Source organism: Mus caroli, unplaced genomic scaffold, assembly GCF_978045245.1.
Source record: "Mus caroli unplaced genomic scaffold, Mus_caroli_1 scaffold_8, whole genome shotgun sequence".
Classification (NCBI taxonomy): Eukaryota; Metazoa; Chordata; class Mammalia; order Rodentia; family Muridae; genus Mus; species Mus caroli.
This window is the reverse complement of record NW_028227263.1, coordinates 71,227,629-71,252,453: the sequence shown is the minus strand read 5'-3', so window position 1 is coordinate 71,252,453 and position 24,825 is coordinate 71,227,629. Positions and strand designations below refer to the sequence as shown.

Sequence of the window (24,825 nt, the reverse complement as noted above, 5' to 3'; positions counted from 1 at the left end):
ATGGGAGTGACTGTAAGCTGATGCCTGGCTGCTTTTCCTTTCTTTGGGTCCTCTGCCCTTGGCCAGCCTGGATGGGATTATTTCTCCTTCTTGTTCTGTGATCACAATTTGATCCTAGTAACTGGGAACTATGAAGTGTGTGTCTGTAGCACTGGATCTGAAAAGGTTAAAAACAAAAGGGGGGGGGAGGGAGGGGGAGAAAGAGAGAGAAGGAAACTGGCAGAGTCTTAGACGTCTGTTCTTAAATGTATATATAACTGTGGTGAAGATACTAAGAAATGGTACAAAGTTTTTAAGGCTTGAAGAAGGAAGTTTTAAAAGTTAATGTGATTTTGGTGTGATATATTTTGTGTAGGTGAGTTACTTGTTTTCTTACCAAAAGGACTTATAACGGGCTTGGTGCTCTACCTCCAGCTACAAAAAAAAAAAGTAGCCACTGGTGAAGACATTGGTGCTTTCTTCACGAAATAGCCAGGGTTGAGGAAAGTCCCTGGTCACATTGCCTTAAAAAAAAAGAAAGCACCTGAGTGTGATCTCATAGCCAAGGGTATTTTTTGTGGAGGTTGCATTCCGCTCATGGATTGTTTTATGAGTCAGTCAGCTGTTGATTTGGGAGAAGCCTGTTAGAAGGCAATGTGAACCTTTGCCTCTTCAAAAGCATTGATTGATCACTGTGCTGAGCAAACCAAGATTGTCGGTGCTTGACTAAACCAAGCCAATTCTGCAGTCTCAGTAATCAATGTTTACTTTTGTAGCTGGTACATAACTCCCATTGCTGGGGCATAGAAAAGTTGAGGTTATGCTAAAAATCACATTCTAACCAAACCCCTCTTTTATAATACACACAGTTATTCTCTCAGAAACGATGTTTTCCTCGAGGGATTTTATAAGGGGATTCCTTAATCAGATTCTTCAAAATAAAACTTAATTGTATGAAAGCTAACAGATTTTAATTCTCCGAGTAAGCAAACATGTCTACCTATTTTAAATTGCTAGTAAGGTTGTATAATTATAAAAGAAAAGACAGAAAGAATTTTGAATGTTCTTTTGTTAGGCATGCGACTTTCACAATCTAAGACCTTTTAGAGGGTCACACTTGCTGTTAGAGTGAATGATCTTAATGTTTTATTCTTGGATGATAGATACTGTGGTATTTTAGACGGGGTGTTTTACTGCCAAAGTACTAGTGTCGCTGGATTATCAGCAACCACATAAAAATGAGACAGCATTTCCATTTGTATTTGTAATATCAGAGTAAAATATGACTATTCAAGCAATCTTCCCCCCTTAAAGAAGTGTCAGAAGACTAGATTTGCCTTGAACATCATCGTCACTTCCTGCTTTTGCTTGACAGTGTGGTGGCTCAGTAGAAGAAACTATGACTGTTAGGGTCTGCTGAGAGCATGGTCAGTATGGGGGCAGACTGTTAGATACCAGAAACAAAACAACAAATTTAAAAAGCTGTTTTCAGAAGGAAAAGTGTTTCTGGTTTTTGTTTGTTTGGTTGGTTGGTTGATTATCTGGGTTGTTTGTTTATTTTACCACTGTTTGCTTTTGGAAGAAATAATAGTTTACTGAAATTGTCTAGTCTTGTTGATTAAACCTTTGCATAGATCAGGGTTGGAAACATATTTTTAAGAGATTGTACTCCCAGAAGCTTTACCTCATTGCCAGTGGCTTTCTGTTTTCACTGTCCAAATAGCTTTTGCTATAATGGTGTCCAAAATGGACTGCCATGTTTCAGATGTTAGTCTGCACCTTTGTAGTCCATGAACGTACTGTCACAAGAGTGTTCATAATTTTCATGAGAAGTCAGCAGTGCAGTGGACACTTGGTAGACAGTCAACTGAAACTTCTTTAGCTCTAGCCTCATTTAAAATCTGGGAATCAGTCACAGAACCATGTGATGAGGAGTAACTCAGCATGGGGTCAGAAATGGCTCCAGCTCCTGACGTTTAATGGAAAAACAAACAAAACGTTTGAAACCTGGAGTTTGTTGTATAAATACTAAAGCACAGAGGAACCTTCTTCTTCTTTTTTAATCAAATGCACTCATTCTGCATAACCCATGTTCACTTCAGAAATGCCAGACACCAAAACTGGAGATGAAGTGGATCTTCTGAGTAAGATCAGTGCTGCTTCTGAGGAGGAGGCTGTAGGAAATGGAGCTGCCACACCCAAGATGAAGCAAGGCCCGGGGACCCAGGCGGTAAGCAGCATCTGCAGGCCGGGGTGGACAAAATGTGTTCAACTTGCTTGTGGTCTACAGTCTTAGCTTTTGTTATAGGACTGGACAGATCAGAGGTTTTACCTTTTCTTTCTTGTTCTGCTTTTGAAGTGAGTGGTATGTTATTGTTAATCTTGTATTGGTGTCATCAAAGTTTTGGAGTGATCTCTCCTACATGAATCCTTCAAAGATTACAGTGAAAAACATTTTCTCTGTGAGCACAAGACTTTGAAATTGGTCATTACTTTTATCATGACGCAAAGAGAATGTCCACTAAAGGACATCCATGCACCTGGTTAAACCTGACTTGTTCATTGTATGTCTTCATTGTGAAGCTCAGTCTCAAGTATCTAAAATATGAAGCATGTCATTATTAGCAAAAAACAGCAGTTGAGTAAATAGTTTTCTGGTCACTTCATGAGAAATAACAGCATTAGCAAAACCACCATTCAAATAAAATATGCTTGGCTGTTCTTTGTCGTGCACCCACCACTGCCTGTATTTCATTTTTTGAGATATATTTATGCATATGTTTATTTTTGCTCACACATGTGGCTGTGTACAGTGTGTGTGCAGTGTCCACAGAAGAGGGCATCAGAAGAGCAGCCAAAGCTTTTAACCACTGAGCTGTCCGTCTGTTTATGTTCTCGATGTGCATGCTGGCAGTCTTCCCCACTTGTCTTCCTTCCACTCACTTGTTGGCAGTCGGGAATCTAATGTATGTCTCTTTCTATCCATTTCCCCATTCTTGAACTAAATCCAAATGGAATTATAAAGCACGTACTCATAGCTTTGGTGACTTAGCATCTTATTTGGATGTTTTACTCATGTTGCAGCATTGATTATTGCCAGATAACATTGTAGAGATGGTATGTATCTGGAGATGCTTTGTGTTTTGGGCTATTAGAAATCATGTGCCTTCTATGACATCATGCATTATGTAGACGTGGTTTTGTGTATCCAGCAGTGGAACTGTTGGGCCCTGTAGTTATTCCAAATTTAATATTCATAGTTTTTAAAACATTTAATGATTTTAATTCCTGGAGGGCGGGTCTGTCTGTACCTGAGCGTGTAGGACCACTTCTACGTAGTACAGAAAACATACGCCAATACGATTTTCAATGTTTACAAAATTTTCAGGTGTAAATAATGGAAGTTTCTGTATTGACAGTGTTATTAAAACTTTGCTCAAAGTCTGACCATGCACCTCTCCCATTGCTATCGTGCCCAGACTCGCTCTCTCTGCTGTGCACTGAAAGGACAACCTGTGGACACAAACTTCAACGTTTCCTGTGTCTTACTTTTTTTTTTTCAAAAACAATTTTTTATTAGATATTTTCTTCATTTGCATTTCAGTGCTATCCCAAAAGTCCCGTATACCCTCCCACCGCCCTACTCCCCAACCTACCCACTCCTGCTTCCTGGCCCTGGCATCCCCTGTACTGGGGCATATCTTCGCAAGACCAAGGGCCTTTTCTCCCATTGACGGCCGACTAGGCCATCCTCTGCTACATATGCAACTAGAGGCACAGTTCTGGAGGGTACTAGTTAGTTCATATTGTTGTACCACCTATAGGGTTGCAGACCCCTTTAGCTCCTTGGGTACTTTCTCTAGCTCCTTCATTGGGGGCCCTGTGATCCATTCAATAGATGACTGTGAACATCCACTTCTGTATTTGCCAGGCACTGGCATAGCCTCACAAGAGACAGCTATATCAGGGTCCTGTCAGCAAAATCTTGTAGTGTCTGAGCTTGGTGGTTGTTTATGGTATGGACCCCCAGGTGGGGCAGTCTCTGGGTGGCTCTTCCTTCTGTTTCAGCTCCGAACTTTGTCTCTGTAACCCCTTCCATGGGTATTTTGTTCCCCATTCTAAGAAGGAACGAAGTATCCACCCTTTGGTCTTCCTTCTTCTTGAGTTTCATGTGTTTTGCAAATTGTATCTTGGGTATTCTAAGTTCCTGGGCTAATATCCACTTATCAGTGAGTGCATATCATGTGTGTTCTTTTGTGATTGGGTTACCTCACTCAGGATGATATCCTCCAGATCCATCCATTTGCCTAAGAATTTCATAAATTCATTGTTTTTAATAGCTCAGTAGTACTCCGTGTGTGTCTTACTTTTGTTTCCAATTCAGTTCTTCTCTTTTATCCATTTACTGTATTTTTACTGAGTCAGAAGAAAACAGGTCTGTTGAAAGTTTTGGGTTCTGCAGGACGTATAGTCTTTGCCCTGACTTGTCACCTTTGCTAGCACAGTGGAAAAGCAACAAGAGACAGTATTTGAATGAATGACTGTTTCTGTGTTTCAGCAAACCCTTGTTTATAGACACAGAATTTTGAATTCCATATGATGTTCACAACAATAAATATTTTTGTTCAGATTTTTTCAATCATTAGAAAATCTGCTCTCAGAGCTTTCTTTCATGATCTATACAAAACCAGTGATAGGCTACCAGCAAGGAATGTGTTAACTTCTGGGAATAACAACAAGAAAAAAAAATGCTGCATGCCAGTGCAAGGCAAGCAATCAGACTTCTTTGTTTTTCCATTCCCTTCTCTCTTCTCTATTTTCCTTTTTAAAAAATGTTAAGTTGGGCATGGTGTTACACCCATGTAATGGCAGTATTTGAGAGACCGAAGCAGGAGGATTGCCATAAATTCAAGACCAGTCTGGGCCATGTGTATAGATACACAGTCTTAACAAAACAACAACAAAATTGTTCTCTGGTGTAACCCCTAATTACTGTACTGTAAATTGGGTAAGAGAGTTCTGTCTGACCTGAACTAGATTTTTGCCTCAGCCTCTGTATAATTCAATTTTCTCGTCTCTGTTCACCATGGTAGCCTTAATGTTCTAATGTCTGTATTTGGAAAGGGTTGACTGAGTATGTGATTGTAGGGGGTAGCGTGGCATTTGTTTAATGCTAGTTAATCCAGACTTTCTGACACATACCCAGGCTTTGTTTTGGCCTTGGGGATCGGCCAGTCATTGCTTCATTGAATTATTGCTTTGTTGACTCACTCTTTTCCGAATAGAAAACAGAACAAAGCCATTTGTCTGACCTGCAAGTCTAAAATGATAGGGAATTTGTAGTGGTTTACTACTAAGTGTCAATACAGAATCTGTTTGAAGAGAAACCTATGGTTGATTTCCGGTTCAGTTCAGTGATCTGATGCTTGGATTGGAAACCAAGCTGTCCATATTTCTTAATCTGTAGACTATTTAAGTGCGTGCTAGAAGGCTGACTTTAGACAGCAAGTGCTTTAAAATCATGGTACACACAGGAATTAGGCAATTTTTAAAAAAATATTTATTTATTTATTTATTTATTTATTATATGTAAGTACACTGTAGCTGTCTTCAGACAGCCTAGAAGAGGGCATCAGATCTCATTACGGATGGTTGTGAGCCATCATGTGGTTGCTGGGATTTGAACTCAGGATCTTCGAAAGAGCAGTCAGTGTTCCTAACTGCTGAGCCATCTCTCCAGCCCGAATTAGGCAATATTAAGATTGGTGTTTCTTTGTGGGCTCAGGGAAAACTTGTATGTTAAATGACACAGAGTACTCAGAATCTCTAGGTTGAAAATTGTTCACAGTCCAGGAGGCAAAGCTGGTAATGTATGCATAAAGGTCGCTCACATACAGCATTTTATGGTTATTTGTGAAGTATTGTCAGTGTTTTATTAGTAGTTGTAACTCAGTATTCAACATTGCTTCCTCTTACATACTTTTTGAATTTCGGGGGTCTCTCTCTAGATGCTCAGAACCGGCTGGCTTACAAGCATAGCTCCATCTTAACATTACTGTTCCTGGATTACTTAATTACTTCAGATTCTGATCTCCTATTCAGTTAAATAAGGAGGGTTCAGGCTCTGATTCTTTCTGTTTAGCTTACATAATCAAAGCTTCAGGAATAGCATCCTACAATAATTTAACTTGGGAGACGTGAAGCTTGATTTATTTCTGAGACCTTGAAGAGTTGAAAGGACCTTAAAGATTATGGAACAGTTCGCTTTAAAGAAGAGATTCAAAAAATGAAGTGTTCCACCATTAGTTAAACTGTCATCTGGGCTGGAACCCAGCCTTGTGCTGCTAAATACTTCCACTCTGCTGCTGTTTTTTCTTGAGGAGTCATCCTGAGGGTATTCACTTGGTTTATGACGGGTTTTTCTCTTCAAGACCACTATCCCTAATGGTGCTTTATTGCATACTCAAATTCTAACCCACTATGTTAACTCTTGATGCTTTCTGTAGGATTATTTTCTCTTTCTGTTTTAGGATCAAAGTTGATTCGATTTTTAAGCGTCTTGTGTTTTCTTTATCTATTTAGCTGCATCTAAACATCATCAAGATAGTATTTATCCTGGTATTTTTCTAGACTTGCATTTTTCCCTCCAGAAGGAATGGCATGAAAGGTATAGTGCCGAATGCCAAGTGGGAATTAAGAAAAATTGGTATTGTGTTTGTCCTTGGAGAGACAGAAGTCTGGGGGCCATTTAACCCTGAGAGTGTGCTCCATTGAGTCAGGGAAACATTTCACGTTCAGCTTCCCCTCCCCCTTCGCGGTAAAGTAAAATGTCCTTGTGTCACCGTGATCTTTTATTTGTAAGGTATGGCCCAGTTCATTCAGGAAGAGCTTGGTTCACTCCAGTATCTGTTCATTGAGGATCTCTGAAATAATTTCTTTCCCAAATGCTCACTGCCTACGCTTATTAACCATGTGGAACAGTTAATCCTGAAAGCCAGTGTATCTTGTCAGGATGCCCACTGGCCTAGCAGCCAGACACTGTAGAGCAAATATATTCAAGGACAACTGTAAAACTCACATATGTTGAGGATTAGGTTACTGGGAAAGCGTGCTCTTTGCTTAACACATTTCCCCAAATCAAGCATTTTCAGCCAGAACTTCTTTTCCTTTTTTGTAGTTATATACCTAGGCATCAGAGTAACTGAATTTCTATTCTTAGTTATTTATACAATATTACATTTAGTGTTCAAAGCTGTGATCACTGCCATCTTTGTCTTGGATTGCTTCCTATTATCATCTAGAGTTCTTTGTCCTTTTATCACTTTTGATGGGAACACCGTGTTTTCTCTCTCATCTTGAAGGGCAAGCCTTAGTTTCCACATGTCAGGAGTTGAACTAAAAACTTCTCTGCTTCTTGTTGGCTTCACGCCCAGATGTCCGAGGAACTTACCTAGCGCCTGGACTGCTGGGTAAATTAGCCACAAGGCTCATAACACTTTCAAGATGGCTTTCACTACTGCTACTCTATGAAGAGTTTTCAGTTTTTAAGAAGGACTTTAAAAGAACATGTCCGCCATCATATTTACATATATGTTGGTGATCTTTTTGTCCCCCAGAAGAAGGCAAATTGGCCTTTTTCTGAGTTGGCAATAGATTTTCTCTACATACATTTTGACATTTAAGATAACGAATTCCCTCCCCCTTAATTATTTCTTTTGGGTACAATGCTATGGCCAGCATTAGCCACAGGGAAGCTGAGCCCTACGTTTCAGAGCAAGTCTCTCCAAATCCTAAAAGTGGGAAATTTCCAGGAAAAATTTTCAGCCACTGTTTCTATACATTTTCAGTGTCGTTGTGGAAAAGACATGCTTCCAGAAGATCTCAGTCTGTAAAACTATAATGGCAGAACTCTTACCTTTGTGTAGGACCACCCAGAGATAACATCTGTAAGGGTAGGACTTAGTGCTCTGCTCCTACATTTGCAAATGACCTTGACTGACTTAGTTTCTTGGCCTTCATTTTCTCATGTATACTGGGCTCTGATCATTTCTAATGTTTGTTCTAGCTCTTAGTTTTTGACCAGCATATGCTTCTGCAAAAAAAATGAGATAAGTTCATAAGTGTTGGGGTGTTTCTTGGATGTTGAACCGAAAGACAATCCTAATGGATTTGTAAAGATAAGATTCTAGTTAACTACCAAATGTTTAACTCGTCACTTTTTTCTTTTAATATTTTCCAAGTTTTTTTCCTTTGGGGTCTTCAGTTGTATGAGGATCCAGTGTTTGGTTTAGTTTTTGTACCCATAGTTAGCCTGGAACTTGGTGTCCAAGTGGGTCTAGACCTGGACCTCAGAAATCCAGGAGTTTTCAAGGAATTGTGATCGATCATCCTCATGTTGCCACCTTTTGAGAGAGAACAACAGGATGTAAGTCTTCCCTCTCTCTGTCCGTATCACACAATCTCGATTTCCTTTTGTTCATCCTTCCTACAGTTCATTTGTTCATCTGAGTGACTTCGCTTGTGTATGGAGAGACTCAGTTGCTTATGTATATTTGCAGTTCTGATGCCTGCTCTGTTATTTGCACTACCTGGAGTCAGTGTCGTTCTAGCATATAACACAGGCCACTTATAGCTGTAGGTTATTTATTACCTCATTTTCAGTTAACTCAGGTATCACACGTGCTGTTTAGACTGTGGTTAGTGGGCTTTTAAAAACCTTTTGGAAAGAAATTCCTGGACCGTGCCACGCTGTAGTAGTGATCAGTTGGATTTTTCTGTCACTCCATGCTTGTCCTGAAGATGCCCAGGGATTTGTTCAGTGCTTGATAATTCATGTTCCTTGAGTTCTGTGTTTGTTCTCAAATACACTGACATGAAAATAGCTCCTCTTCATCACCAGGCTCCTACTGTAGTGGAAATAGAAAATTATTAAACCAATAATAAGAAAAGTTTGAGTACTAAAATATAGTTCTAGGGTTATTTATTAAAACCAACTTTTCAATAGTAAAGTCTCCTGTCTTAAGGACGTTTACTTTTAAAGACTGAGATTTTTTTTTTTTTATGTGATATGCTCTGGAAATACAGTCTTTTGTACAAACACTGTTTTTGTCAGTAAACTTGGAAGAGCTATCATGAGACGATCTTACGAAAACTGCTTCCAGTCCTAAGTTCCTGTTCATGTTATTGATGTAATATATCTTAGACCTGCTTTATTTTGCCTCTTAGAAAAGAAAGCTTTTCTAATAGAGAAAAATGGAGAAACCAGTGTTATTTAATATGCTGAGAAAAGTATACCACTCCTCAGAGTATATATCACTACCTATGATTTGGACCGTTAGAGACATTGTATTTGCGTATGTATTTGAAGAAGATGTCTAATGATGGCTTCTTTGTTGACCCCTGATAGGTTAATAAATGTTTCTATGCAGATCAGATTGTTTGAGGGATAATGATTTCAAGTATTTAGCATCTGAGCCTGCCTATGGGTTAATTTCATCTATTTTTTAGTAAACAAGCATTCTTTGTTAGTCAACATATTACATCAACTATGCAGAGCATTTTAGAAAGTTACTTCCTCCTTTGGCATTCACATAATCTAGTCAGAACAGGAAAGCAAGTGCAGATGGTCACTGCACATGCAGCGTGGCACATCAGATACCGTGTGTGATGCTTGCTCAAGCAGGGGTGTCATCTGAAGCATAATGGTGGCTCCTGGGTAATATACGTATAGCTCAGCAGTACTAGAATTTCCTTGGAAAGAACATAGACCTGGGAATCTTTTGGTGTCCTTTACCTGCCTGCCTAACATATTTGACCCTGCAAAGATCCTAGAATGACCTAAACTGCAGAAATAAGCCAGTTTGCAAGTAACTGCAAGTAGGAACCCCAGGTTTAAGAAATTTGAGTAGAAAAGTAAGAAAAGGAACATTTAGCGTAAACGTATGAACAGTAGAAGTGTTCAATAGTGTGTGAAGCATGTGGCAACACTTCCTGTTTCTGCTTCAGTATTCCTATTCATACAGTGAAAACTTAATCTTCTCTTTACTTCTTTGTCTTCATGTACTGATACAAGCATTCTTTCATTTTGAGAACTCCTTTAGGTAGAAACAGTTTTAAGGATATAGCTTCTAACTGCTTACACCAATGCATATGTAGTCTTCAAAAAATATTAACTGGGCTGGAGAGATGGCTCAGGAGTTAAGACTGCTCTTGCAAAGGTCCTTAGTTCAATTCTCAGCAGCCATATGATGGCTCACAACCATCTATAATGGGGTCCTCTTCTTGTGTGTCTAAAGAAAGTGACAATGTACTCATATAAATAAAATAAATTAAAAAAATATTAACTGATGGGAGCTGGCAAGATGCCTCAGTAGATAAGGATATCTTTAGCCAAACCTGCAGGTCCGTCCCTGGGAACCCATGTACGGAAAAAAGAGACCTGACTCCCTAAAGCTCTCCTGTGACACACACGGGGGGGGGGGGAGAAGAATAAATAATATATTTTTAGAAGAAAATTCAAATTAGCAAATTCAAAAAATTCAAATTATAGCTAGCTTAAAAAGAAGATTTGAACAAAACATATATTGCACTGGCTTTCCTCTCTTTAGGTAGCATCCTGTCCTGGCCAAGTAGTATGGATTGATAACTAGTAAAGTTTTAAAAGATTTTTTCCATCATTAACATATGATCTTGGAAAAAGTTTTGCCTTATATTTTACTGTTGACAATAGCTGAAAGAAATTTCTCAAACTATTTGACCTAATTGTAATAGGAATAACAGAATACGTGTAGTTGCCTAGTAGGCACCTCTGGAAGTATTTGAATGAATAAATCTGACTCTGAGCTTCCAGAAATTTGTGTTATATGGATGCCTAACAAGCCTGTAGGCATGGATACACACGTTGCTATATAGAAATTTGTGTTATATGGATGCCTAACAAGCCTGTATGCATGGATACACACATTGCTATATAGAAATTTGTGTTATATGGATGCCTAACAAGCCTGTATGCATGGATACACACATTGCTATATAGAAATTTGTGTTATATGGATGCCTAACAAGCCTGTAGGCATGGATACACACATTGCTATATAGAATCTACAATAACTTGAGTGTGGTGACCCTACATCTGGAAAACTTAGATGCAATCAAAGAAATGGGGACTAGGGGATAAACAGTAAAACTTTAATAATCGGGCTGGAGAGATGGCTCAGAGGTTAAGAGCACTGACTGCTCTTCCAGGGGTCTTGAGTTCAATTCCCAGCAACCATGTAGTGGCTCACAACCATTTGGAATGGGATCCGATGCCCTCTTCTGGTGTGAAGATAGCTACAGTGTACTCACATATATAAAATAATGAATCTTTAAAAAAATTTAAGAATCATTTATTGTCTAGAGAGACTAGTAGAAATGTGTACTTTAATTGGAGATACCCTTCTTGGACTTTTTTTTTTTTAATAGAGAATGGGACTAAATCAAAATTAAGTACTTAAAGATTTCCTCTATGTTCTAGATTCTGTAACTACAGAAATCTGAACTATTCCAGAAATAAGTGTTCTCATGGCATCTGGACATAGGAATTTTAGTGTTGATGAGGTTATAACCTGCCAGACATTTTAAGTGGAATTCTGTGGAAATATTTCCATCAAAAATTTTCCCCATTGACAACATTCTTTTTTTAAAAACAGGGAGTGTCTTCATTGTAATTCTAGAACATGGTGTGTGTGTGTGTGTGTGTGTGTGTGTGTGTGTGTGTGTGTGATGTGCTTCCTTTTTGTTTTGTTTTGCCATAGAGCAGTTCCTGTCCATAATGCCCATACACACGGCACAGTAGGCTGTGTTCCTTAAGAGTCATTAGATTTCCCTAATAGAATGATGGAAATGGGTATTGGAGCTCTGGCCATCCTCTCTCATTAGTGCTGAACCTGGTGCTGTGTCTGCTTCACATCAAACCCAGTGAATTGATTTTCTTGTCTGAAACTGTGCTTTCCTCTTGGAGTCAAGAAAGGGATGAAATGTATACTTGGCCCTTTTACAGTTGTTGCTGCCGCTGAACCTATTAAAAGGAATACCCTGCAGCAGGGGAAATGCATGCATGCCCGAGTTAGGGCCGAGATGCTTGCCACTTGCAAGATGTGGTGGGACACACCTCTAATCCCTGTACTCAAGGAGCAGAGGCAGGCAAGGAGTATCTGAATTTGAGGCCAACCTGGTTTACTAAATCAAGCCAGCCAGGGCTAGAATGAAACTTGATCTGAAGCTGAAAGTGACATTGAACTTTGGATTCTCCTGCCTTTGGTAGAATCACAGGTCTACATTTATCAGTCTCAGCTGAGCTAGTCTTGCTGTTCTTTTAGTCTTGAACTCTTCCTACTGGTTATTTGGTACCATTCTCTACAGAAACTAATGTGAAAAGCTTCCTTGGTTCTTTTAAGTTCTTTTAGTTTAGTTGGTAGTACCTTCCGGGTATAGAAAGGAAAGCAAAAAAGGGAAAAGGAAAATAGAAATTAGTGCAGATGCGAAAGAAGAAGGTGACTGAACTTACAGTACCCTGCAGTATCTGAGGCTGAGCACAGTACAGTGTGAACCAGGTTGTTTAAGCTGGGGGCTTAGCAACTTCTTCTGTCCATTTTTCTTATGGTTTCCTGTAGTGTGTCACCTCAGCAGAGAAAGGGTATGATGGAAATGGGTGCTCTTATAAAAAGACAAAGGGCTAGCAAACTGTTTCTCCTCTGAACATTACCAGCCGGTGCAGTGTAATAGAATTAACTGCAAAACTCTGAAGTTTAAAGTGGCAGTCAGAAAATATCGTGAAAGCTACTCTATTGTAAAAATATACACATTGACTACATTTCAACAGCTCTGGCTAATGGAGGAACTGTTGCACTTAGGTAGGAGGACAATAAATATTGACACATTTTCACAAAATGTTCCTTTTGGCTATTCTTCTTTTAAAATAAATATTTTTGTTGATTTTTCTGAGAATTTTGCACAGTGTATTTTGATCATATTCACCCTTACTACTCCTCTTAATTTCCCATTCTTTTAATAAATAATAACCTTTGTCAGATGTATGTAATTAATTTTAATTTAGCAAAATAACCATTTACTAAGGATATATATATTTTGTTTGTTTGTTTGTTTGCATATGTATTTTCCTATCCCTCCTGTCCCATCCCGTGTACATACTCCTGGTAACTATAGGAGGAACTGAGTTCTGCCAGACAGAGAAGACTTTATGAAGCATCTGCTGTACTTTCACCCTCCGTTCTTTAATGTTGTGACTCACAGCTCTTTATGCTGCCTTCCCCAGGATTAAATATCAAGACTATCATATTGAGTGAGACAGTTTCTACTTTAGAAAATGTGATGAGTGCATTATGTAAGTTTCAGATAGTTGACAAATAGCTGGAGGCTCCTACTTAGAAGTTTATTATGTTTCTAAATTAGCTGGTTTTTAAATGCTGAACAAAATCCATTGTGTGTGTGTGTGTGTGTGTGTGTGTGTGTGTGTGTGTGTGTGTGCATCTGTGTTTGGATGTCTCTTTACACCTTTATGCATTCAGAAGCCAGAGGTTGATGTCATGTGTCTGTTTTATGGTTTTTATTTTGCATTTTATTTACTTTGTATGTGTTTTTAACAAAACAAATAGTAGTGAAATAGTGTCAGTGTGCACATATTAATATCATGCATGTGGAGGTTGGAAGACAACATATGAGGAAGTCAGTTGTTGCTATGATATGGGTCCCAGGAATTGAGGGGTCTTTTGGTTTGTTTGTTTTGTTTTTGCAAGTGACTTTAACAGCTAATTGGACCCATCTACTCTTTTCTGTTTCATTTTCTTTCTTTCTTTTTTTTTTTTTTTTTTTTTTTTTGAGACAAGCTTTCTCTTGAACCTTGAGTTCACCAATTCTGCCATACTGACTGGTCCAGTCAGTTGCAGGCATCCTCCTGGCCCTGGCCCTGGCCCTGCCATCATACCCTCCACATACACTGCCCCAGTGCTGAGGTTACAGATGTTCACCTCTGTCCCTGGGTTTTACATGGCTGTTGGGGATCCAGACTCTGGGTCTCATACTTACATAGCAGTACTTTATCAGCTGAGCCATCTCCCTCATCTCCTTGATGTCAGCATTATCAAAGCCTTAAGACTGTTAGGTGCATTGATACTACAACCAGTACAGGGATGTGCGTGAGTCACCTATGCCGGTTTACCATTTGGTCATTTGCTGGTCTCAAGTGAACTAAGAAGTTGTTACGGATAGTTACGAGCTGCCGTGTGAGTGCTGGGAAATGAATCGGGGTCCTCTGGAAGAGTAGTCAGTGTTCTTAACTGCTGAGCCACCTCTCTCAACCCTTTAAACTTTTTATATGTGTGTATTTTTTCAGGAAGCTTCTACAGTAGTAAGCTTCCATACGACCTTTTCAGAATACCTTTTATGTTAGTTGTTTCTTCCCAGGTTCTTCATCTCCTCTACCCTCCCAGCTGCCTTCTGCTTAAGCCCTTCATATATACTTATTCCTCTTAGCCCTCTATATTCTTGCATTCTATCTCCATCCCTTACAGCAAGAATGCGTAATGTTTGCCATATGGTGAATGTCTTCCAAGAAAAGGAAATACAGAAAATGCTAGCCGGGCGGAGACCTAGTTAGCTAACAAATTTCTGTATTGCTTCTCTGAAATCTACATACAAAAATATATTTTACCGAATGGCAGAGAAGCACCTGAAAAAATGTTCAACATCCTTAATCATCAGGGAAATGCAAATCAAAACAACCCTGAGATTCCACCTCACACCAGTCAGAATGGCTAAGATCAAAAATTCAGGTGACAGCAGATGCTGGCGAGGATGTGGAAAAAGAGGAACACTCCTCCATTGTTGGTGGGATTGCAAGCTTGTACAACCACTCTGGAAATCAGTCTGGCGGTTCCTCAGAAAATTGGACATAGTACTACCGGAGGATCCAGCAATACCTCTCCTGGGCATATATCCAGAAGATGTCCCAACCGGTAAAAAGGACACATGCTCCACTATGTTCATAGCAGCCCTATTTATAATAGCCAGAAGCTGGAAAGAACCCAGATGTCCCTCAACAGAGGAATGGATACAGAAATTATGGTACATTTACACAATGGAGTACTACTCAGCTATTAAAAAGAATGAATTTATGAAATTCCTAGCCAAATGGATGGACCTGGAGGGCATCATCTTGAGTGAAGTAACACAATCACAAAAGAACTCACACAATATGTATTCACTGATAAGTGGATATTAGCCCAAAACTTAGGATACCCAAGATATGAGATACAATTTGCTAAACGCATGAAACTCAAGAAGAATGAAGACCAAAGTGTGGACACTGTGCCCCTTCTTAGAATTGGGAACAAAACACCCAGGGAAGGAGTTACAGAGACAAAGTTCGTAGCTGTGATGAAAGGATGGACCATTTAGAGACTGCCGTATCCAGGGATCCATCCCATAAGCATCTTCTAAACACTGACACCATTGCATACACTAGCAAGATTTTGCTGAAAGGACCCAAATATAGCTGTCTCTTGTGAGACGATGCCGGGGCCTAGCAAACACAGGAGTGGATGTTCACAGTCAGCTATTGGATGTATCACAGGGCTCCCAATGGAGAAGCTAGAGAAAGTACCCAAGGAGCTAAAGGGATCTGCAACCCTATTGTTGGAACAACATGATGTACTAACCAGAACCCCGGAGCTCTTGTCTCTAGCTGCATATGTATCGAAAGATGGTCTAGTCGGCCATCAATGGAAAGAGAGGCCCATTGGACTTGCAAACTTTATATGCCCCAATATAGGGGAATGCCAGGGCCAAAAGAATGGGAATGGGTGGGTAGGGAAGTGGGGGGCGCTATGGGGGACTTTTGGGATAACATTGGAAATGTAATTGAGGAAAATATGTAATAAAAATATTAAAAATTAAAAAAATATATATATTTACTGCATCTTTTTTTTTTAATCATATTGGCTAGTTTCATAGAACAAAACTTTAAGTTATGTTAGTTGGGGTGCAAAATTAATACCTTGGCAGAAGTTGGTACTAAAACAGATTGGGTGCTGAGAGCTGGCTTATTGTTTTAGATCCCTTGTTGCTCTTGCAGAGGGCCTTGGTAGGGTTCTCAGCACTCACATGATGGCTCACAACTGTAACTCCAGTTCCAGGGAATCTGACACTAGGTTAAAGGAGGTTAAAGGAGGTATTCAGAACAAGTAGAGAGTTTATTTTGTTTGCTGATTAATTTCTTTTCAGATAAATTATTAATAATGTCTAACTACTAATACCATTTATTTATAGTGGCCAATACCCTTTTTCTTAATACCTCTCTCCCTATCAGAAATTTATGGGATAATATATCATTTTATTAGTAAGTGGCTTCTGGGATTGGTGAAATGGCTCAATGAGTAAAGTCACTTGTGTAAGCCTGGCAGCCTGATTTTGATTCGCAGAACTCATATAAAGGTGAGAAGAAAGAACCAGCTCCACAAATTTGATCAGACACACTATGGTATGTACAACACACACATATGTAAACAGCAGTCCATTTTTAAAAACCTTTTGAACTTAGACTACTTATACAGTTTAATCCGTTCCTTAGAATAGGGTTCCTACCTGACAGCTCCTCTTCAGGCCCACAGGTTCCCCACTACTACCTTTCACTCTCTCTCTCTCACACACACACACAGAGCGAGGGCGAGGGGGAGAGCGAGAGAGAGCGAGAGAGAGCGAGAGAGAGAGAGAGCGAGAGAGAGCGAGAGAGAGCGAGAGAGAGAGAGAGAGAGAGAGAGAGAGAGAGAGAGAGAGAGAGAGAGAAGAAGAAGAAGAAGAAGAAGAAGGAGGAGGAGGAGGAGGAGGAGAAGGAGTGGGGGGGGGGGATTGATTCACTTCCTGCAGCAACAATTATCCTGCATTCATCTTAGTCTAAAATTTTTAATTGACAAATTCAAGAAATACCTTGTAAGTTTTAAATTTGTGTACTGTTCAGTGGAGTTTGATAAAATTTTCATGCCATCATGCTTCATCCCACCCTATAGTCCTGACTGTCCTGGAAATCACCAGACCAGGATGGCCTGGAACTCACAGAGATCCACTTGCACCTGCCACTCAAGTTCTGGAATTAAAGTTCTGCACTAACACACCCTGAAGAAACACCCCTGCTGCTCTCATAATAAGGTTTAAAACCTGTGCAGTGAGAAGGTAGTAGTCTGATATCAGCAAACATGTTGTGTTAGTCACGGTTCTCTAAAGGAATGCAACACACACACACACACAGGGACTTTATTAGAGTGGTGTACAAGCTGTGGTCCAAGTAATCCAGCTGTGGCTGTCTGTTGATGGAAAGGACAAAAGTCTGGTAGTTGTTAAGTCCTAAGAGAGCTGCTGGCCTGCAGGCTACCTTGGAATTCTGACGAAGTAGGTTTTAGCACCAGTGAAGAAATGCCATAGCAGTGGGACAGATGCATTTGCCAGTGAGAGTGGGGGCAAGCAGGCAGAAAGCAAAAGCTTCCTTTCCCCAGGTCCTTTTATGTGGGCTGCCAGCAGAAGGTGGGACCCAGATTTAGGGTTGATCCTCTGACTTCAAGTAATCTGAATTTCAGATGGGTCTCCCACCTCAAATAGTCCAACCAAGAAAAATATTTTTGCTTGGTCTTAGTTAATTCTAGATGTCAAGTAGACATCCAAGGATTTATCCATCACAAATGTTTTGTTCCTTCGATTCTAATTTGTAGGGATTTATCGTAATTAGTTGTTTTAGCACATATGTCTCCTTGAAGACTGGCTTAAAGTACTCTTTTTGATAAGATAAAAAACAACAATGCTCAGAAATAAGAATTGCAGCAACTAATATGCCACAACAGTGCTACAAATACTTTTCATACCTTAATCCATGTATTTCTCATAACTTCTCCTATAGCTGGCTTTATTAGTTTTATTGCCATTTTATAGATTGGAAGCCATAATTTATTTACTCTGGGTAGTCTGGCTTCATTCAGCATTCATGTTGTCCCGTTCTGGCCTAACAGACTCTAAGCTCCTGGGTCATCCCTGTGCTTCCTGTGGTGTGCTGTGAGCACTCACATGTATTTCAGGTTGATGGTCATTACCCACTCTTTACTTCGTTGGTTGACTTTTTTTTTTTTTTTAAGACATGGTCTCTTATAGCCTAAGCTGGCTTCAGGTTTTTTTATGCAGTTTATACTGGCCTTAAAGTTCCGGTCCCTTATGTCACTACCCACAAGTGCTGGGTGTTAGGTATGTACTACCACACCTGGCTTTCCCCTTGTCAGTATGTGTTTGTATAGCAACTTCCTATGTACAGTCTTAGGATTTATTCTGGGAGTAAAAGTTTTGTTCCACCTCTTGGAAATGTTCCAGAACATAGAAATACCTGTTTTGATTGGATACAATTACGGAAGTAGTTACATCGCGTTCCTCATCCCGTTCTTCCCTCCAGCCTCTTCCAGACCCCTCCCCTCAAATTCATAGCCTCCTACATTTTATTATTGTTGTTGCTATATATGTATGTGAACAAAACTATATAAGTAAAACCTTCAGAGTCAGTTGAGGGTTGCTTGTATGTATATGATTTCAGGGCTAAGCATTTGGCATTGAATAACTTTATTTAGGGGGCCCTCTCTAAACAGTTGTTAATTGCCAGTGAATTTCCATCTAAGGTTGGAGCCCCATGAGATTTCTCCCACCCACCTTAGCATGTCAGTCGGTATTTTCATTGTTGTGCTATTGTCTAGGCAACACGTTGTTGATGTTTTATCCTCCTGTCACAAGACACACTCAGCAGACTTCCTGGTCCTCGGGCTCTTAACAGTCTTTCTGCCACAACAATGTTCCCTGAGTCCTGGGTGTGCAGTCGTCTTGTTGATGTTTCCATTTAAATTGGGCACCCCTCTTAGTTAGAGTTTCTATTGCTGCAATGAAACGCCATGTCCAAAGAGCAAATTGGGGAGAAAAAAAAGTTTATTTGGCTTACACTTCTGTATTACTGTTCTTTATAGAAGGAATTCAGAGCAGGAACTCAAACAGGGCATGGAAGCAGGAGCTGATGCAGAGGCCATGGAGAGGTGCTGCTAACTGGCTTGCTCAGCCTACTTTCTTATAGAACCCTCAATAGGCTGGGCCCTCCCTCATTGATCACTAGTTGAAAAAAATGCCTTACAGCTGCATCTCATGGAGGCATTTCCTCAACTGAGGCTTCTTCCTCTCTGATGACTCTAGCTTGTGTTGACACAAAGCCACCCAGCACAGCACCCCAGAGCAGTTGTTCTCAGTATATTGACAATTGCAGCTTTCTGTAATGGTCTTTGTTTTCTAGGAAAAAAACAAAACAAAACAAAAACAAAAAACAAAAACCCCTCTGATGGCCCGTGAGAGCTACAATTATCTGAGGGTAATCCAAGTAGGTATTTAGAATGCAGTTGGTACTATATTGACTTAGGAAAATGACGGTGGTAGGTTTCCCTCCAAGATCTGTGACCTCACTAGTCCTGGATAGTTGGCTAGATTTATAGTACAGGCATTCTTTCATAGTACAGACCCTCTTTCTTTCCTTCTTATTGAGCTGTCTTTAAGTCCAGTTAAACAGCTGGTGGCTAAGATGAAAGTGCCTTGCTGGTCATTGTTGTGAATCATAAGTGGCACAGCTGTGCAAGGCTAGTGATTGCTTTGCTCCCTTGGCACCTTTGATAGTATCTCCCCATGTTCTGAATGCTAGTCTACAGGGAGTAGATGTTGAGATCACTTCCAGTGTGAGAATCAGTTTTTGTTTGGGGGACACATAAATGCTGACATAAACCTGACAGGAAAGTCCTACAGTGGGTTTTTGATGTTGTTTCTCCCACAGAGGACTTTTCTTTTTGCTTTGTCTTTTGAACCTTGATTTAAAAAAAAAAAAAGATGAAGCTGTATTTCTGCGCTCTGGAAAGCATGACTGTACTGTGGTGAGTTCGCTGGGGTGATGAGGAAAGTCTTCCATGGGAAGCTGAATCATTTCTTGGCTTCTCTTACAGAATGACTGTACCAGAGTTATTCCTTCTTGCTGTGAAGAGAAAAATCAGAGGAACAAGTCATTTCCTAAAGTAATACACACTGATTTTATATTGGGATTCAATTTTTCCTAAACTTAGGATTATTTTGAAGTTTTTATTTCAGGGGAGGGGTTGTCTGTTCAGGACTTACCTTTCAAACTTCAACTTTTCATTTGTTTATGTTAGCACAGATGTGCGCTCTCTCTCTCTCTCTCTCTCTGCGTGTGTGTGTGTGTGTGTGTGTGTGTATGCCCATGCACACTCACAAGCTTCTGCAGATTCTTATTCCACCTCCCATTCCCATGACTAGCTTTTATGTGAATTCTAGGGATCCAAACTCAGGTTGTCCAGCTTGTGGGGCAAGTGCTTTTTACCAAGTCATCTTTCAAGCCCCAGCCCTGACATCCTTGAATTGTTTAATAACTAAATTTGGTCAGCTATTAAGGGAGTTTTAGGATTATGATACAGTAGTGAACAAAGACATAATCTGTCACCATCTGGCCTATGTGCCTTACAGTGCGTTGGACACTATAAAGAAATTAAATGCTATTGATTTTAAAGAGATCATCTTCTACTTAGAGGCAGATCAAGCAGGCAGTACCCGTGATTATAGGGGAAGCCACCATAGAGCCAGTGCCATAGTACTTCAAAGAAGAGCTGTAGGAATGTCTGGATAAAGAGAGCTGAGTTCATGAAGTGAGATTTGAGGGGTAGATGTTGGTAAAGGCATACCAACATCCAAAAGACGTTGGGAGAGGAGGGATGATCCTAGAAGTTAAAGTGATCTGGGGAATTAAAGTAGGGCAAACTGCATCATAATCTTGGAACTTGGAGACACCAGCTTTTTATAGATTGACCTTGCAGAGTAGTGGAAAATGAGTTGCAATGAAGAGTGTGGGCAGTATGAAGCTTGTGGTACACATAACAGAGACAGAGAGCGAATCTCTTTGCCAGCACATCCTGGTCACAAAGGAATTCAGATAGGTCTCAGTTCCCCTGTAATACCCTATAATTCCTCCCTTGCGTTGTTTCTGTCAGGTATTCTGGTCACTGATGCAGAAGTAGCTTCTTGTCCTGTGAAACATTTACACTGCCAAGTCCATCTCACACTCTTCCTCTTTCTCAGCATTCGACACTACTTACCATTCCTGCTGGGGGGTACTTCTTTTCTTTGAATTTTCTCGATTTCTTATCTGTGTTTTGATTTCCAGATCTATATACCTAATTCTTAAGCATTCTCCCAATTTCTAGACATAAACATTAGTTCTGCCATTTAGCACACAGCTTGTCTTGGACATCTCTGTAATCTAGTCCTAAATGTACCTAATCTCACCTGCTGTCAATTCCTCTACTGAATGCCTCCTTTTAATTCATTGTCCAAGCAGACATCTAGTCAAATACGACACTTAAAGTGCTCTTCCCTCTCTGACTCTCAGTGTCCAGAATTCTATTCTTGTTAAGATTTTAACTCTTCTCTTACTCTCCACCCACTTGAATGGAAACCACTGCTCCTTTGATCTGCTGTCTTTCCTCTGCCTGCTATAGCAGCTTTGCACTTAGCATTCCTAGCCCTAGTATATCACTGTGTATGTATACAAATAACAAAACAAAAACAGAACTGTTGTGGAATGCATTGGAAAAGACTAAAATGTGGAGAAAGCATGCCCTTCTTATTATTAACACCTTAGAGGGGAAACAGAATGGAAGCATATTGTTTATGCTTGTTTTGTTGAAATAAAAGTTCATAGTTACTGAAGCCAGATGTCTTCATCTGAGAGAAATTCTTGTCACCATTACCACTGAGATGGGTGGGGATAAGAGGTGGAAAATGTAGGTTTTGCTTTGTTTTGGCCAGTGCAAGACTGCCCTTGTGTGAGACTCTCTTGATCAGGCCTCGAAGGAACACTGCTGGAAAATTAAAAAGTAGCAATAAATAGTTGAGATCACAAATGTCTGTGATCTCAATACCTGGCCACCTTATTGGTCTTTCTTGGGAACAAACATACATACATACACATACACACACACACACAGAGGGGGGTGGGGGAAGAGAGAGACAGAGAGAGAGAGAGAGTGATTGATTGATTGATTGATTGATTGATTGATTGATTTCTTAGTGAACAAGAGACATAGCCAAGCATTCTACCAGTATCATCTTGCTTCAGGAAACATGTTCTACAGACTGAACTATTCAGTTTTCCCAGTGAAATTTTGTCATTCTCTTTTTCTTCCTCTTCTCTCCCTCCCTCCTTTCTTTCTCTTTTTTCTCTCCTTCCTGACTTTTTCCTCTCGTTCTCTCTTCCCTTTCATTCTTCCCTTTTTTCCTTCATTTTAAAAATTTTTAAAGCAGGCTCTCATGTGTACATGCTGATCTTGAACTCCTGCTTCTCCAGTCTGCGGCTCCCCAATGCTGGCATTACAGACCTCTGCAACCAAGCCTGGCGGGATTTCTTCCCTCTTTGTATCAGATAGCTAGTGGGGAGATTTGGCATTTGTGGTCTTGTTCTATAAGACTTAATATCCAGGGAAAGAATATTTATCCATGAAGAGACTTTTCTGTGAAGCCATCCATCTTTTGTTGTTAATTCACTTGTTGCTATTATTAAACAATTTGCTGCTTCAAGCTGAATGTTGTATGTGGTGGTTCCCCCTCCTTGCAAAGGCAGTAAAGAGTTCAAGCAAAGGTGTTTCCTGACGTTTGCTACCAACTTCCCTATTTTACTGATTGTCCCTCCTTGAACCTTGAGTCTGTGTCCAGTGAAATGCCAAGAGGAAAGAGTAGGGCTCCTCTCATTGCTTAAACGCTGACATCTGACATTTAAAAGGAACTCCTGGGTGGAGATGTTGGCTTTACAGTCTTTCTAAATGATTCCCTTCTTTCCCTATGCACACTCTCACATCTCATTGGAAGGAAACTTTGTTCTAATCAGACAAGTGTTCCTCAAGTAGATGCTAATCAAATTTTTCATCAACGAATGTGCGATGTTCTGGTGAGTGTAAATGTTTAAGCATAGTAAAACCTTTGCTTTCCATCTCATCTGAAGACTAAAGGTGAAAAATAAGAATCTGCAATAATAATGGTTTTTAGAAAATGTTTAATTCTCTTTACTTTGCTATTCATTCATTCACATATAATGAACTTTTATGTAACAAGGTGTTCAACAACAAGTCTCAGTGTCCAAATAATACGATGTAGTAATAGAGCAAGAAAGAACTTGGAGTGGGTCCAGCTTCCAACCACTTTTTTTGTACATTCCAGAACTCCATATCCAGATCATCAGATTAATACTTTCTAGTTTGATCAGGATCGCAGATAGTGGCTCACCTAGGAGAACCGCCCCTTGGTTTTTACCTCACTGTCCCATGTTCCCTGCCTAGCTGAATTGATCCTTGTGGTTTAAGCATTACTCCTTAATGTTCCTTCTCTTTGAGCTTAGAGGGAGGAGGGGTTTGGCTGCTAAGAGCCACAAGGTTTTCTGGCCCTTAGTGTCAAAATTTCCACCAGGTGGCGCCCTAATTCAGAAGCCTTGCAGTAAACTGTGAGCTTCTATTTTAACTGGAACCAAAGAACCACACAGCATTAGTTCCTAAAATCTAAACAATTTGGATAAAGTATTAAATCAAGAAAAATTTAACTCCTGAGCAGAAATGTAATAAAGTGTGTGAAAATTCGTAGTAGACTCTTGTGCTGGAATACTTGGTACATCTTAGGTACATGATAATCTGAGTGCTTGTTACTTCTATTGAAGGGGTTGGTGCTCCTTGTCATAGATAGAGAGTGGGCTATCGATCACAGAGAGAGAGAGCTGATACTGTAAATAACCCCTATTTCACATGCTTATGAAAAATCTGTGTTTTCTTGCAAGTTCCTAAACTTGAAGGAACAAAGAAATGCACTTAAAATCTCCTTCAAATCTGTAGCTTTCAGCTAGAGTTTAGATGGGAAATGATTGGTTGCTGTGTTTCAAAATCCTAACAGAATAGCTGTTCAGTGGTTCCAGATGTTTTTGATAAAAACTTGGAACCGTAGCATCAGCAGTAAGAGCACAGACTACAGATTCTGCCTTCCATGGGGGAGTGCCAGGCACATCCAAAGGGGAAAGCAAACAGACTTTCTGCCCCACCCACAGCATTTTTGCCCCACCCAGAGCATTTGTTCTCTGAGAAGAAACAGATTAGCAAGGACAGTTTTAAATTGTTCTTAATATGCTTGTATGTGTAGAAAAGAGAAAAATCTAGATTTCTAGGACAAAAAAAAAAAACAGACAAAAAGGCCAATATATTTATTTCAAACAGTCCTCTGGTGTCATTCAGAAAATTATGATGGTTTTGAAACATTTCTCTGACTATGTTTCCAAGGACAAAGTCCATGGGTTTTATTTCTTTGTTTGCATCTTCTGCAAGGCATAGAATGTCTATTGAATGGATATGAATTATCTTTAGTTTGACCGAGTTGGTACAGAGAAACTTTACAGTGACCAGAGCATCTCTGGCTCTCTAGAGAGATGCTTGGGAACTTGCAAGCAGGAAACATTTGATTCTAATTAGAACAGAAGGGAGAGGCAGTGAGGAGCAAACCATCTGAGAACAGAGGGGAGACGGCTTTGTGTTCATTGGGAAGAGGGGATTCTAAATTATAGCTTGGTGAAAGTTGATCCATAAAATATAATCGGCAGCCAGATTTTTTGTACACTTAAGCCTGCCCCTCTAGGACCTTTGGACCTATGCCCTTAAACCACATAATATCAAAGTTCTTGTATGTTCCTGGACAGAG

General features: G+C 39.9%; 1 protein-coding gene across 7 annotated transcripts in view; it reads left to right on the top strand.

The window, feature by feature from the left end:
* The window catches only part of Akap13 (A-kinase anchoring protein 13), a 280,085-nt gene that overhangs the window by 141,567 nt on the left and 113,693 nt on the right, over window positions 1–24,825 (top strand). For all 7 annotated transcript variants that reach the window (XM_029479051.2, XM_029479049.2, XM_029479050.2 and 4 more), the window contains exon 8: window positions 2,082–2,209. In XM_029479051.2, coding sequence (XP_029334911.1) covers window positions 2,082–2,209 — 128 coding nt within the window. The remainder of the gene's footprint in view (window positions 1–2,081; window positions 2,210–24,825) is intronic.